General features: G+C 41.1%; 1 protein-coding gene across 2 annotated transcripts in view; it reads right to left on the bottom strand.

Moving 5' to 3' along the window:
* The window catches only part of IQGAP1 (IQ motif containing GTPase activating protein 1), a 53837-nt gene extending 37651 nt beyond the window's left edge, over positions 1–16186 (bottom strand). Inside the window, exons 1-4 of one of the 2 annotated variants that reach the window (XM_059858887.1) lie at positions 16035–16186; positions 14154–14253; positions 1721–1877; positions 1270–1347 (exon numbers count right to left, since the gene is read on the bottom strand). In XM_059858887.1, coding sequence (XP_059714870.1) covers positions 1270–1347; positions 1721–1877; positions 14154–14253; positions 16035–16086 — 387 coding nt within the window. In that variant the 5' untranslated portion in view covers positions 16087–16186. Of the gene's footprint in view, positions 1–1269; positions 1348–1720; positions 1878–4491; positions 4602–14153; positions 14254–16034 lie in introns of those variants that run through there. The other variant, XM_059858888.1, reaches the window with a different exon arrangement.
* Positions 16187–17183: the final 997 nt, after the last annotated feature.

Raw genomic sequence — 17183 nt, 5'->3', positions numbered from 1 at the left:
CAAAGGGAAACTGGAAACCCAGACCAGCACTGAGGTGCTCTGCATACTATATTTTCAGTGAGCTGGACCCAAAAACTTTCAAACACAAAGCCTTCAAAGTTTAACATATGACATTTCAACTATTTCAGAAGTCCTGATTTATTGTAACATAATAAAGTACGTTATTTTCCAGCTATTTGAAGGTTCTGTGCTGTTGCCTATGAGCACAAAATAGCATTGCTCTTCCTGTAAAGGCAAGAGCACTGAATGACCCTTAATTCCACAGCATCAGTTCTCTGGCTGTCCTGCATGGTAAAATACTTAAAGCACCAGAATCTCTTGTAAATGTACTGAATCCCAAGCTAGTTTCTTCAACATCTTCTCACACATTTACTTCCACCCATAGCCTACTTGCATCTGAAAAGTCTTTCCGCATATCTGACACTTAAGGTCTCTCTGTCTAAATCCCTCATTTCTTTTCACCTAACCACCCCAATAGCATATTTCAGTATTTTCTAATACCAATTGTGTTTCTGTAAGATCATCACAGATCCCAGGAAAGCTCAACTGGTAAACCACAACAAGTTATTTAAAAATCTTTGCCAAAAGCAAAGTGCTCAATTTGCAAGTACATATGCAAAGAAAACATGCATCAACTTAAACTACACAATGCCAGTTTTGGTGAGACTATGCATAATGTGGCTACAAAAAATCCTGACTATCAACCCAATGCTATCACAGTTCCATATATTTTCAGGCAACTGTGTTTATTAGCTCGGAGAAGTTTATCTGGCCATTTCTCTAGTCAAGTCAATAATTTATACTTGATTAAGCCATACCAGGAACATTTTCAACTTGACGTGAAAATTTAATAGGAAAGTCTGAAGAAACAGAGAACATAGTATTTTCTGTTGTGGTGCTATGTTTAGCACTGATTTCCAAAAAAACTTTCACAATCAAACTGGATACTGCTTTCACAGTAGCCTGGATACTGCTCAAAAAGGAATGCATGGCAAGAACGACATATTCCAGATATTATGCAAGATAAGTAATATCAGGGATATGGTACACAGGGATAAATTATTTTGCTCCTAGTCATTCTCACACATGTAGCAGAATGAAATCTTTCAGCAGGTTTTAGGAGAGAGTTTCTATAGGGACACAAATCTAGAAATTTAAGAATTAACTAGAGTACACGTGCTGATTTTTTTTATAACATCAAATGCTTCCACAGAATGCAAAGCTTTTCTGAGATTATTTATTTATTTGGATGTACAAGACAGAAGTTACCTTGGGGAGACCAATCTCAGACATGGCATTCAGCCACTGGATCACATTATCTGTGTGTCGGAAGTGGAGACCAGTTGCCTGAAATAAAAATCAGCAGAAACAAGAGGGAGGGCACTTAGAAACAAAAGATCACAGCTGTCAAGAACAGCAATGAGTTCCATTAACACAGATAGTGAAAACAGCACTTTTGCAGGAAAGAAGTCTGAAGCTTTCTATAAGCACTTATATTGACCGTTTACAATAAATTAGTTCACCTAAATGCAAGCTTAGATATAAAGCTAAGAGTCCACCCACACCCTCATTTAACCATTGTTCTAGAATGAAGGCAGAGTTTCTCCGGTAAGACTAATACAAATTAACTTTACGCTTATTTTCTCACAGTATCTCCATGCGTACATATTCCCATTTTAGATGTCTACCTAAAGAAGTATCCATGGTCAACAGCACTCACCTTATACCTAGTCTGTTCCCTGTCATAGATTTTCTTCACAGAAACCACTTTAGGGGAGAAAAAGTTTCCAAGTTTTGCCAGGTAGACTCCATTTCTCAATCCTTCTTCCAGCTCTGTTGTGGCAGGAAGCTCCTCATTCAAACAGGCCTCCATCCATCTGGAAGTGCAAAAACAACAAAGTTGGTCACATGACTACATTTCTAATTTGTGAAGACAATCCCATGCCAAACAAGTCTCATGCTGCTGCTGCTGTCATATTCAAGCATACTATTCACTTAGCACTAGGGGTTGAAAATGTATATAACACTAACACAGAGTCTGCATCATTAAAATCCTAGTCAATAACACTTCAGAGAAAATACTAAGGAGGAGAGTTCAGAGTTCATCAGCCAGTTTCAAAAGTAATTAAGACACCATCTCATCTTCATGTTTCTCCTTCAACCCACGACTTAGTTTGTACTGGTCCACACATAGTGTGGCCATCCTGTCCTTTTAACTAACTTAAATCTTCCCCTTCTCCAGGTTTATCTCACAAGCATTTCTTTACTCTCATTAAGTATTTGCTAGTTATTTCAGGACTTTGTGCCACTTACTCAAGCTCTTTTAAATGATCTCACAGAGAGGCCCTACAATGTTCACAGAATCATAGAACGGTTTGAGTCAGAAAGGACCTCAAGGCCTTTTTCATTCCAACCCCCTGCTATAAGCAGGGACACCTTCCACTAGACAAAGTTGCTCAGAACTCCATCCAAGACTGGTCCTGAACACTTACAGGGATAGGGCAAGCCACAATTTCCTGGGCAAACTGCTCCAGGTGCCTCAACACCCACACAGTAAAGAATTTTTCCCCTTATATCGAATCTAAACCTACTCTCTTTCAGTACACAGATGATGTTCTCAAGTCTGTCTTCCTATATATCTTCTCCCACCCTACTATTACATTTCAAGAACAGGGGAATAAACAGGGAACAGGCATTCCTCTCCTCATAACTAATTTTCCCTTACATTGTTGCCTTCCATCTCATTGAATGGTATCATAGATCTCATGACAAAAATAAAGACTACAGCAAAACATTTGGAAAAAAATCACTGTTCTCAAAACAGAAGCGCATCTTGATATTTTTTCTGTACAAGTTACTGGAGGCTGTAAACTGCAAGCTCAGCTACAGTTTCACCTGTAGATGACCCACTACCTGACTGCTCTGGCCTCTAAAATAGGGACCTGCACAACCACAGGCCACTTTCCAAAGTGTCTTACTCAGATCATGCCTCACTTGCAGCTGAACTCTAAAGCTCTTACAGGACTTGGACCAATTAAGATCACAGAAAGGTGATTTTCAAGACAACAGGGGTCCAAAATAGCAACAGTCCATACTACAAAACGGAGCTGACAGTATAACGTAAACAAAGTTAATAATTTGGCTTACAGGGATTATAAACCCACATTACTGGCACTGATCTGAAACACAAGCAAGTAGTTGATCCTGCTTCAACCCAGTGTACTTTAAATCCCAAATGAGACACCACTGCACTGTGGACTGCAGCCTGAGCCCAGGAAAAGGGTGAGGCTTACAACCTAAAGCAGGACCTGGAAAGTAGTGTTTACCAGGAAGAAAAGGTTTCTGGAAACACCTGGAAAAAAAATCTATATATAAACTACAAAAAGAAATTCAGTTCTTCTTAAAACTACTGTTTTTCCAGGTTTTGCTGTTTTCCTCTCAAAACTTAGGCACTCTTGAATATTAAGTTCTAGAAAAAGGCACATACGAACTGAATATGTGATAAACATGACATAAGTTTAAAAATTCTGGACCACTTGCATTCCACAGACCATTAGAACCAAAGATTCCTGAGAGGACATAGAGCTACTCAGATGCTGATAGTCCAAATCATAGCAACAGTTTTCACAACACCTTCCCAACTACCTTACTGGGAAGACAAAAAAAAACTACCAAAAAACACCCACTTTCTTCAGACTAGAAGACCTAAAGTAAGTAGAAGGGACATGTGACCAAACAATTTAATTAGTACCTTATGGAAGGACACAGAGGCAGTGAGTTTTGTCTGTCTCCAAACCGAAAGATGAATGGCCCATAATTAGAACATAAGCTATCTCAATGTACTCATACCTGTTTCAACAGGTTCTTAAGTGGGTGTTATAATAACTACAAAACTAGAGCAATTTACATACAGTAACGTTCCTGCTTGGTGTGGCATTGCTTAACCATTTGCTAAGCCAGAGGACAAAGCTATGTTTTCAGAAAATATCATTCAGTACCTTTTATATTTAAAAGCTCACATACTTGTATTAAAATTAACATCTGTCATCCTTAAAAAGCAGAAATACATGTGGAATTTCCAGATGAATGAGACAAATACATTTCTACATGAGCAGGGAACCCGGCTGATGGGCAACAACCTCTACTCCTTTTCAACATTAGGCATTAGAACAATATGCCATCAAAAAGCTTTTTGCAGAAACTTTCAATTATTTTCTGCTACTTCTGCTACTTGTTTGCACTATGCTCCCTCCCTCTCACCAGTACAGAAAACAATGCTTAACCCAGAATTATTTTTTCAATCAAGTTTCATCACATGACTGCATAGATAATCCTGGACTTACAATTTTACTGAAGCTAGCTCTAATTAAAGTAGTAAGTGCACCTTTCCAATCAGTTAGTCATACTGTTACAAAATCCCCCTCCTAGAAAAAGATTCTTAATACCTACATACAGCTACTACCATCAACTGCAATTTAGAGCCAGGCTTACCTGACAATACATGACAATAAAAAGGTAACATCAGGTATTGTTGGGCAGCCAGTCTCTCAAGTAACACCGTCTTCAAGCTTTCAAAGGAAACATTGTTCCATTACCAAGGACTGGAAAAAAATAACATCATCATCTCAACTAGCAACTTTTTTATTCTCCCACAATATGGCATTATTCAGAGTTATGACAAATTTACACAAATGTGTCCTTATGTTTGAATAGTATCATAGGTGTAATTCAACCAGAACTGGAGTTTAGACACAGCAAAAACTTAACACTGATCATATGGCATACCTTTTGCTTTTTCACTTGTGAAAATGTTGAGTCTGGCTAAACCTGAGACAACTGAAATAGTGTGGAAAATAAATGAAAAGCCATTCTTTTCCTCTCAGACTGATTATAAACAAGCCTGAGGAAGTAGAACTAGCAAACCAACTCTCCAGAAACTGTTGCAAATTAAATAAACAAAAATACTGGAGCAGAAAATTTAAAAAATGGAAAAAGCCTCTAAGGAAGGCAGCTCATTTCATAACAGGACTACCATGCAGCATGTTCCAGCAGAAAAAGAAAACGGAGCATGGCATACAAAATACAGAATGCACCCATAGTTGAAAAAAGTAATTTGATCCACCAATGAGGAAAGCTCACTTCTTGGTCATCATTAAGTAGCAGTAATTTCCAAGTAAAACTAATTATTTGAAGGGGCCAGAAATATAAATAACATTTTCTAACCTTCAATTCTCCTACCGTTCCAAAAAAATGGACTTTCCTTTTTTACACAGACCTAGCCAGGGACGTTTTTCAACTTTGAGATGACACAGCGGCCCAACACACCATCTAAGTCTGCACCTGGCGGTCAGTTCCACTGTGCAGGCCTCAAGAGTGCCATTATAACACTTCTAGCAAAGAAGAACTCTAAGAAGATAAAATATGTAACCTTGACACATCACGTTGAAGAATAACTGGTACGATTTGTATCGGTACCAACACTGTCGGTTGAAGCTCAGTTCCACATCACATTCTGCTTACTGACTACCTCACCAGTTTCACTAGCAGGAAAGCTGCAAACAACATCCATGTAAACTTCTAAGTCACTAGTTTGAGAGCACTGGCCACAGAGTTTCTGATCATAGGTCAGAATCATGTAAGCATGTCAGTGCCACAGCAGCGCTTCTTTGCTTCCAGCGTTCCCCTACCAACTTCGTTTCAGAAGGTCATTGTCTTCTTCTTCAGGAAGCATATGCTCCATTTCCCCCTGAATGAGGAAACAGAGGGAGACAGGAGGGGCACAGAGCTTAACTCTCTTTCCAGGCGCATATATATATGACTGTTAGTTTCCAGTCTTCATAACACTGTCTGTATACCATACCAACGTATTTTAATTAGGAAAACAAGCCTACCTAAGCCTGTGCTTTACCAACGTAGTTAGACTGCCTTAAACGTCTCCTTCTCACAACCATGAAACAGGCAGGCTATTTGCCCAAAATCCCATTCTTCGAAGACATTTTCAACACGTGATTTCCATGCACATGCTTAGACTGTGAGTACAAAATTCTTGAAATGAGGTCATTTTTGTGCACTTTTGAAGTGCCTGGAGCATCAATAAAATCAACACTGTATACCTCTGTGGTATAACTCTGACAAATATCACAGGGCTGATGCAAAAGTTCCTAAAGTTGTCTAGTCTGAGGTAAAAAAAAAAAGAAGCATAAAACATATAATAATAGATTTGCTCACAAGAAAATAAATGAAAAATTAGTTCTTGATCTGCCAAAGTTGGTATGAAAATCTGCAGCAGTAAAGACCTAAACATATTCACATACTACAGTTTTTGGTAGTTAATTAGCTAGTTTCACAATTCCAGGACAGCTATATTTTGAGCAAGAAGGACCTGTAACATGATCGACCTGTCCCTGTGTTGAAAACTACATTTATTTAAGTGGAAAGTAGCTTGTTTCACAGGATTTCTGACATACAGTAAATAATATAAACCTCCTTAAGTAATAGTTTGTGATAGCATCTCATTCTTCATGTGGTTGCTGTAACAGGAGAATTTGGCAAAAAATCGCAGAGATGGCAGGAAATACACAAGAGGTCAGAACTCTCTGGCAAATGGAGTTTCAGTGATCACAGTATAACCACCAGTCAGAAGCTGGAAATGAGATAGTAAATAATGCTAGCCTGCCATTTAATTCCTACCACAAAAATGACAAATTATGTCATGCAATGACTTACAGCACACTAAGCATTCCATTCAGAACAACAAAACCTCAATAAAGAAAAAATGTCTCCCTTTCCCTAACTCCCCAATGGACTTCCTCACCCTCAGGGTCCATATTTGCATAACACATCAATTTTTTTTGCCCACCTTGTCTAGCACCCAGCACTGACACCATTTAAAGCGTTATCATCTTTTGCCTGAGAACTCATCCTACAGAAACAAGGCTCACAAAAGAAGACTAAGGGACACCAGCACGTTCAAGACAGCAGGTGTCCTATCTAAAGGAAGGCACCAACAATACTTATTTAGAATTCCACTCTTCAAAGATCATAATCACATCCCAGGGAAGAGTGGGGGGAAGAGGAGCACAGGAAGGCTTTCACAGTGGTGCAACAATCAACATCCTGGGAAACAAGATCATCATCAAGAGATACAATGTTCAAGATCAGTCCCTTAAAGTCTTCCAAAGCAGATAAATCTGAAATCACACTAATTAACTCAGAGGACTTTGCTCATATCAGTATGACACATAGTCAGGTACCTTTACAACCATTAAAATTACACCGGTAATTACTATAAAACTATCAGGACTGTAATTTGAATTATTCTATTGAGCAAGATGTGTTTACTAAAATACATTTGACTGCTGATTGGTTCTATTTCTAACCCTCTATTTCTCTACCAAAAGCATCACTCTTAATTTCACTTTCAACTCAAGTAGCTTTGAAAAAAATCTAACAAGCCGAAATAAAAATTCAGAACTTTGTCACTTGCCCCAGAAAAGAAAAAGCTCTTGCTCAAGCAGGAAAAGGATGTTCAAGCTATCCAACCAGAAGAGGGCCATTACACCTGGCCCAACAAGCATCAGGAGGTCCAGGACCTGTTGCCCTGAGGGTGACCAGTCATCAAGTTCTCCTCACGTCTTCTGCACACTTTCAAAGTTGGCAACCAGATGCAGAATTTACAGGTTACAGATAAGGATAAACCTTTCCATACCCTTTGATAGTAAATAGCAATGACTATCTCTGTCCAGTACCACTACCATGATTCACCAGCATTTGTTCACTATGCTCTGCCTCCAAAGGGGGTCTAGTGAAACCAAATGCAAAGATGCTGGGATCTGCACGACTAGCAGCTAATCCAGACGTTGTTAAATACAAATCATTCCAACTGCTGCACATGGTGCCTTCGCATCTAGATGCTTCTGTTTCTGATCATTTAGCCCTTCTTCTAATGCAATTCCCCAGATACATACCAAGGAAAAGATGCATGGCCGCTGCAGCACCACAGCAGAGGAAAAAGCAGTGAGAACAAAAGGGCAGCACTTTTTTTTTCCCCCAACAGTATCTGCATAAACCACCTGAAAGAATGTACAAAACTATGGCTTAAAAACTTTTTCATTGCTCACTATTGCAACACCACATTTTTTTGACTAACAATACTATTCATTTTATTGAAAGATGAGGATTCCCATACTCCAGCAGATCATTCGTATGTAGAGGCAGTCTCAAATATTTTTAGTGCAGTTACAAATGTAGACTTGGCAGGCATTCTCACAGATGATTAAGAAGAGAAAAGTTGGAAGACAGCCTCAGCTCTTCATCCAGTTCACCTGAACAAGGGCATTAGACAGCCATGGAAAAACCCCAACAAAAACTTCTCCTCAAAATAAATCATTCTACCAACTCTAAACAAATCAAGGAATCACCTCAAAAGATGAAAGATCTCTCAGAGAGTTAACAATGGCAAAGTAGAATAAATTTATCACATCAGGAGTGTTCTCCTCTAGAAAAGTAGGTGGATATTTAAATGCCTTTCAGTAAGTCTTGTACAGATGAGCTAGGAAAACAAGTACTACCCACAGCAAAAAGAACATCCTCACTATCCACACAGGCATTTTCAGTTCAAAGATACAAAAGAGCAAGAAATTAATGAGTAACATATGCCAGATTTTTCCCAGTGATTGATGTACTCTTCCTGGCAATATGCAGCTGAACAAGAGACAATACTGATACTCTGTCATTAAAATCTTTCCCTCTACCACTCCTCATCTCCTTAAAAGAAAATATGGGGTTCCTCTTTGCTCCCTTGCAAACACTGCCATAAACCTGTAAAAATTCTCTTAGCTGCTCTTGCTGATGAGGATACTACTGCACTTGCCATGTCTGCCAAAAAAGATTGGTCATTTGTCCTGGAGAGCTTCCAGATGAGTACCAAGCCCACAGTCAAGAGGAACGTAATTATCAAACACACAAAAATCTTTTTTCAAGATAATTGCCTTGATCACTTAGCATTGGAAACTAAATAGGCCTAAATGCCTGGAAGCTACAACATCACTTCAGTTATCACTCCTCGAGACCAACTTGATTTCTTGTAAATAAGGGTTATTAAGAAGCACTCCACAGTACTTGATAGCCAAGAACTGTTAGTAACATCTGTTTGCTTTGGTTATTTTGGGCTGCTTTCTCCTTACATTATACACAGTACCCCTGCAGAAAGCACCGTCCAAAAAGAAAAATCCTGGTCTCTGAACAAACAGTTGTTTCTTTCCTCCTGGCCTGCCGTTCATTACCATTTCCAGTGAGTCATAAAAGAAGTATCTGAAGTGAGGCAAAGATGGTGGTACTCCACCACTGTCCTTTTTGTACCTCTCTCCACCCACTTCTCAGAAAAATATAGTCCTGAATGTGCATTCCAAGTCACTTCCAGTCCAGACAGCCACTCGCTGCAACTGCATGAGATCACACGAAACAGAACAGGATCTGTAGAGAAACATCTCAAGTCCAAACAGGAGCTGATAAAAGCCCAAATAAAGCAGTAAAAGCTAAGTAGAAGTTACTTCAACGTACAACTAGTGATAATAAAATATTGTCTATGAATACTTCTGGATTACAATCTAACATGACACTTGCATTGTGTCTGAGAGAAGCAGAAAACCCACCACAAAACAACACATATGAAAAACCAATCCAAACAACCAACCCAAAACCAGTATCTGACCCAATCTCCAAGTAGAAACATTGATGAAGGATATCATAGTAAAAAAACCCTGACTTCTAAAAAAGGACCACAAAAATCAGGTCTCAGGCTGCTTCTATTCAAGACAAATATACCCTTACCCTTCTGTGAGAATGAGCTGGCAACAGAACAGAGTATATTTTTGCAGTTTTATCTGCACTGCCACAGCTTTTCTATCAGATTACTGTGATTTGGAGACAGGGAAAAACAAAAAACAAAACAAAACAAAACCAAAAAAAAGAAAAACAAAATCAATACAAACAAACCAACAAGAGAACATGAAAAAGAAAATTTGAAGTATTAAACAACACTTATTAATAAAGCCATTTTTCTTCAGGAAAGAGGCATCTGGCCCACACATAGTAGAAGAATCCCGCTATTCACAATCTTCATTTTAACTCCAAATTTCATTTCAGTCTTTCACAATCTTGAGCAACCTCGTTATACTCTGCTTCCCTTTCTCTAACTAGCAAGAATTAATTCCTGTTTCACAAGACTGTTGCACATTATTAACTGAAATACAAAACTACTAAATAACAACAGAAAAACAGTGATAGTTGAAAAAGACCAATCAAACAACATGCTGGAATACCATTAAATAAGTACAAATTATTCCTCTAATCATGCTTCTGATGTATGCTCATTAGCAGACAGGTCTTGCAAACAGCTATAAATTGCCATAAATAGAGTACAGAAGTACCCAAAGCTACACTGCACATGGGCCATCACATCAGACAGATCAGAAATTCAAACTTTCCTAAATTCTTTATTTCAGTACGAAATTAGGTGCTAGCCAATTATTATCTTACCATCTTCTAACATTTAAAAAAACCCACTTTGCTTCTAGATTCCATATCTGTTGCTTGGTTAAAGGGCTAGCAAGCCTCTAACAATGCTAATACAACGCTAATCAGCATGTTGTTAACCACATGATTTTACTTGTCTTTATGTTGTAGAAGAAAAAATAAATACAAACTGCAGTGTTTGAATGCAATACTATACTGTAATAATATAACATGATTACAGGGAAGAGGAGAGGAGTCAGCAACGGCTGATCTTCAGCTGCCTCCCACCCTGCCTTGGCTACCATCACCTTTACAACATTCACCTTTTCAGCTTCTGAGTGTGACACAGAGTACAACAGCTACCTTCCTTTGCTCTCAGGTCCTCCTCTTCTCCTTAGAGATATAATTTCCAATTTGACATTCTCTCACCATGAAGAAAGATTATTAGCCCTCTCACAGCTCAGAGGGACTGTAATCAATAGTACAAGAAAAAGGCCAGAGTATCTAATTCAGATGCTATGCCTCAGTTACACTACTAGCAAAGAAGTCAAATTTAGAAAATCTCAGATCAGGGGCATTAATTTCAAACACACTGATCTCTTACAGTTCTTGTTTAATTGCTTCTGCTAAATAAACTCCTTACCAACAAAGCAGCCAAGAGCCCTCTTCTAGACTGTAGTAGTAGCAATGAATAGAACTCGAAGGGCAATTTACAAAATAACTTCTCAGGAAGGAAAAAAACTCCTGGAAGTAGACAGTGAACTCAAGCCTTTGCTCTCCCTTGTATATCTTAATTATTAAACTCAGAAGTCTGCTCCCCTCCTGGAGCAGATTTATCTTTAACTCTTATGTTAAGTGATTTAATCTTTAACTCTTATGTTAAGTGGTATGGCCTTCTCTATAGGAATCAGGAACTCCCACTCACATATACATTAATAGCCTGTATGCCACCAAGCAAACATGAGTTACGGGCTGGATAAGGGTTGAGGCTCTCCAAGCAGACGTTCCACTTGAAAAACAAGTGCTCCAACTGCCAAGGTAGATACAAGGAAGGCTGTACGCCACCACTTGCATTTTGAGCAGCACACCTGTTTCTTCATTCTTTACAAAACATACTGGCTACCACTAGGCATTATTTGAAACATCTCAATGCTCACCCTGAGACAGGAGTGAAAACTTCTTTTTTTCTGACAAGGTGTGGCAAAAATCAAATGCCCAGCTGCTCAACCTCATCAACATCAAGACAACACTCAGAAGCAAAGACAAGATCACTAAGAACTTTGGAGTCAAAGCTGATTTATTTAAAGAGTAAGTACCCATGATTAAGCAAGAACTAGACGAAAACATTAAAGCTGTTACTGTAAAATGTATTTTTGCCTGAGGTGTTTTCTTGTTTTGGTTTTTTTTTTGCAGACCTGAGCATGGAATTCAAGTGAGAATCAGCATCTCCTCCAGCATTTACTCCAAGGCTGATAACAGGAAAAGCCCACAAGTGAAGGATCTGGGGCTCCTTCAAGTTTGGACAGTTACTACAGTGCAACTCATCTCTCCCTGTTTGCCCCGCGTTTGCTGCTAGACTTTGGATTCAAAGGGAAGGAGTTATTTTGAAACACAGTCAGATCTTGCTTACTACTTCAAATTTCATTCAAGTCTGTATGGAAGAAAAATTATAATCTACGAGTAACTAAGCAGTCTTTGTGACTTACAGCAGTGATAACTCTCATAAAGCAACTAAAGGACTACAGCATAAACTGCTTGCTCCCCATCCCTTCTAAAATATACTATAAATTCTTGGTAAAATTAAAGTCCTGGAATTAAATCCTTTATATTCTGCCAGCAGTGAGCTTGTACAAACTCAGTACTTCCTCCTCGATAAAGTCACTACAGCTGAACATGCCTGCCTTGCTAAGGAAGAATGACACAGATTTATACAAAATTCATCACCCAGCCAGGGAAAATTTTCTGGCTCTTAACCCATATCATCTTTTGAAGGACAAATGGAGACTTAAGTGTTCACTGAGCCATGGCAAAACATGCTCTTGGCTATGTCGAACATGCATTTATGTATGTTGCATTCCTATTCTTCACATACAGCATATAGGATTTAATGTTTGCAAAATATTTTTTTAAATAGCAACAATAGGACTTCATGCATTCATTTTTAATACCAGTCCTTTTTACTTCACAGCACCTACTCTGTTCTGATCATACTTTCAATAAATTGTCTGAATTAAGACACACAGTATGTTTATATGCTTATTAAATATGGAGATTACACACAGGCTGGAAGACAAGAATAAAGATAAGAGTTATTTCAATATTTTAAACAAAAATCAGGAAAAATCTAATTCAGCAGGATTGAGTGAAGGGTAACACTCGGGAAAACACGATAGACCATATAAATAAAAGATGAGAAACAAATGTCAGCAGCACAACTTCAAGGTGACAACTCAGCAAAACTCTACTATACCATAACATCATGAAAAAGCAGATACCATGCAATAATTCAATATATGATACTATCAAATCTGTTGGACTATACAAAATAATCATTGCGCTCTTTGTAAGTATGCCCACTAAGGCCCTGTTGGAAAAGTTCTCCCTCTTTTGGCAGTGAACTTCCAGAAAGACACTGAGTGCCTGGAAAGAAGCCCGAGCAACCCAGGGAAAAGTACTGCAGATCTATTAAATAGATGGATGCATGGAGAAATATGCAAAAATTGAGTTCTCAGTGTGCAAGGAATATACACTGCTACAATTTAAATTTGTAAAAGGTTTTGGTTAAGAGGAAGAGAATAACTGTTTTTCATATGCACAGCTAAGCCGGGAGGCAATATTGCACCAGACATATACAAGTCAGACAACGAGACGTGATGCCTTTTCTCGGGTTTAGAATTAAGAGTTAGACAGGATTAAGGGATAAAGGGCTTTTTATCTCAGTAACTAATATGGATTTTTATGGTGCACTAATTCACCAAAGTGGAATACACCAAAATGTACGCACACTGTAAATCACATATACAATTTTATGGACTTTGTAAATTAGTATATTTAAAAATTATGCTCCACTGAGAGGTTTAAATGAACAGTGTGACATTTTCTTATCTTCAAGAATTTTCCCCCAGATGGACTTAATTTTAGTTTACAGGACATGTTTTAGAGGGAGTCTTGGTTTTTTAAGATACCATAAGGGTTTTTGGCCTGCAAGTGCAAGGCCTTCAGGATGTTTGATCTTTTGGCTTAACAGAATACCAGGACTATGCTAAGATATTAAACTTAAAGAATTACGAGTATGCATGTTGAGGGTATTGAGAATATATAAGCGGTTTATAGAAAGAAAAGGTAAAAAGTCATCACAGCATCAGGAGAACCCATCCGGTGCTAGGAATAGCAGAACAGCTACAGAGTCCTTGTCATTAAGTCTTTGAGAACTTTAGAAACACACATCAGAGGTCAGTTGATTTTTTTTGGAGATGAAGGGAGTTTCTTTGATTTTTTTGATTGGTTGTTTTTTCTAGTGGAACTATATAGCCACTAAGAAACCAAGACAAGAGGTAAGATGCATCCAAATTATTCCCTGTACCAAAGGTCACATCTTCTTTTAAAGCACCAGCAGTTTCAAAATCAATTATTCTTACCTCTTTGCTTCCTCCAGATGACAAAGGTACTCATAGGCTACATTCTGGCGTCGCCTTTCATCCATTTCCTCTGCTGTTAACCTCTCATTATCCAAGACGGCTGAAAACAAACAAAACATAGCCCTCAGATGCTTGAAGATTGAATGTAATGGAACAGGCACATCAAAAATCAGATACAATCTCTCCCCAAGAAACTCATCACAGTTAGTTTTTTTTAATTCAGAAAACTAAGGATCTGATGACTTGTTCTTATCTAGCAAGAGAAAACTCTCCATTTCCTTATCCTTGTCACATAAATTTGCTAGATTCCTTCTTCCTGATTTCTCAAATTGACTCCATCCCTCTCACAATTTCTTAGAAACAATCCCTTATTTTTTTATTTTCTTCTAGCTTTGCCTTTGTCTTCCTCAAAAGCACATCAGTGACCACTTGTCCCCTCACCTATCCTCCAATTTTGATAGCAAAAGATTAAGGAAGGACACGAATACATATTCACATCATATAATCCCTTCTATAACTTTATAGCCCACCTCTAAAACAAGGTGGAAATGCTACTCACACTCCCTATATGGAAGGGAATCATTCAGATTCCCAACCTGCATGCCATCTTCAGATCACACTAAAGACCTACATAGGGGTAATATGCCTAAATCTTCTAGATTCTGTGTATTCAAAGCCTCAGTGAAAAAGTCTTCTCTTCCCATACTTATATCTCACATCAAAAAAAAGAAGAAAAACCCACAGATTTTAGGTTTTATGAACCAATTTGACAAATAGGAAATGTTTCATACTGTTTTTAGGCAAAGGTTAGCTTATACCTAAAATAACTTCAACAATCTGCAGTGCACTTGTAAGACCCCAGCAGGAACACTGCATCCAGGTCTGGCGTCCTCAGCACAGAACCTGCTAGAGCACGTCCACAGGAGGGCAACAAAGATGCTGCGGGGGCTGGAACAGCTCTCCCACAGCGGCAGGCTGAGACAGCAGGGGTTGCTCAGCCTGGGGAAGAGAAGGCTCCAGGGATACTACACTGTGGCCTTTCAGTACTTAAAAGGGGGCTTATAAAAGGAAGAGGGCGATACTGATGGGACAAGGGGGAACAGATTTAAACTAGAAGTGGAGAGATTTAGACCAGACGATAGGGAGAAATTCGTGAACCAAGAAGAAAGTGAGGCATTGGCACGGGCTGCTCAGAGAAGCTGCGGCGACCCCATCCCTGGAAGTGTTAGAAGACCAGGTCGGACGGACTGCCGCCTACAACATCGCCCCTCTACAGCACCACGTTTTCCTCCGCCGTTGATAATTTTTGACGCAGTACCGTAGCACAGGCGAGCCCACGCGTCGGACGCCAAGACCCCCCCCCCCCCCCCCCCCACAGGAAGCGCACGACGAGGCAGTGAAGGCGTACGATGGGAGCGGGGTTTCGCCCGGCAACTGGGGTGTGGTCGCCAAAATCGGCGGGAAGGCGGAAGGCAGGGCCGCCCCCGCCCCGCCCGCGGCGGACATCTTGGGCGAGGCGCGCGGCTCGCCCCCGGCAGACGACGGCGGCACAGCCGCAGGACGCTCCGTCGCTGCACATCCACTGCCTTCTCCCAGCGCTCCTCTCCAGCACACAGGAGGACCGTCGAGCTTCGACGAGCTCCCGCGCAGCACAGCGCCCATCTCGCGGGAGGCGCAACTCGCCGGGGCCCGCGAGGAGAGCCGGCGGGGCGCACCGCGCCCGCGGGGCAGTCCCGGAGCCCGAACCCCACGGCTCCCCCCATGCCTGCGGTAACGCAGCCTCCCCTCCCAGCGCTGGACGCCGGAAGGCACGGACAGCTCGGGCTGGGTGTCGCTTGGCGGCCACGCGGATTCCCAGACCCCCGGGGTCCCGGTACTCACAGCCATAGTGGGGCCGGGACACGGCCAGCCCGTCCACGTCCTCCGCCGCCATGGCGCTGCGCTGGGCCCGGGCTAGCGGGAGCTGGGCGCGGCTGTTCCTCTTCCTGCCACACTGGGTGTGGCGGGGGAGGAGTCGCCCCTCCGCTCTCTCTCTCCCTCTCCCCGCCCCGGCCGCACCCTAGGCGCCCCCGCCACCTTCGGCCGCCGCTGGAGAGAAACGACGAGTTGCGCAGTCCCCCTCCGGCTGTACCCAGCCCCCGGTATAGCTCGGCCCATCCCGCAAACCTGAAGGACCCGGCTTGGCTGCCTTGTCTCTCCCCGGGGTCCCTCCCTCTCACAGTGCCAGCGCCCTGGCCCTGAATCTTCCTGTTAGCCTCATTCCTAACACCCAGCTAAGCTTTCACCTAAACTCCGCCAGCATATGCGGGACAACCCAGGTCAACCTGGTCACGACCCACATCTTGCCCTCCCAGCCCAGCCATGTGCGCCAGCCCATATGCGCCCCACTGTGTGCAGTGCAGCCTCATCAGCTCAGCCTCCACGGCACGGCTGCCTCCCACATGCTGCTTTGCCTAAGCCCTCCTGTCTGCCAGGTTCCCCAGCTGCATTGCCCTTCACAGTAGCAAAACCTGGATTTGCTGGAAGCAGCCATGCCTTTCCATCTAAACATCTCTACTGACCAAACCGTGGTAACTCACCTGAAATGTCAGTCACAAGTGGAAGCAGGGTGCCCCAAAACAATAGCAATATCCAGCAGCACTGCCACAGGAGAATCACGCCCTGACAATTTTCTTCCCCTCAGTATAAATTACTGTTGCTTTGCCTATTTCTTGTTCAAGGATCAGAGCCAGCCACCATGTACCCATTTTAATTAGTCCCATGAATTTCGGTGCCAGGGCATACATTTACTACCTAAGCCCATATTAAGTAATTTGGAAGACCAATAGTCTCTGCTAGGAAAAGCATGACCAGCAGGTAAAGGAGTCAATCAATCATTCTCATCTTCCCAGCTGTGGATTCAGTTTCAGCTTCCCCACTACAAGGAAGATATAGACATAATGGAACAGTACAGTACAGTGAAATTGATTAAGCGTTTGGAGCATCTGACCTATGAGGAGAGCACAAGAGAACATGCCAAGAATCAGTGGA

The sequence above is a fragment of the Haemorhous mexicanus genome, chromosome 13, assembly GCF_027477595.1.
Source record: "Haemorhous mexicanus isolate bHaeMex1 chromosome 13, bHaeMex1.pri, whole genome shotgun sequence".
Lineage (NCBI taxonomy): Eukaryota > Metazoa > Chordata > Aves > Passeriformes > Fringillidae > Haemorhous > Haemorhous mexicanus.
This window is presented reverse-complemented; position numbering and strand designations above follow the sequence as displayed.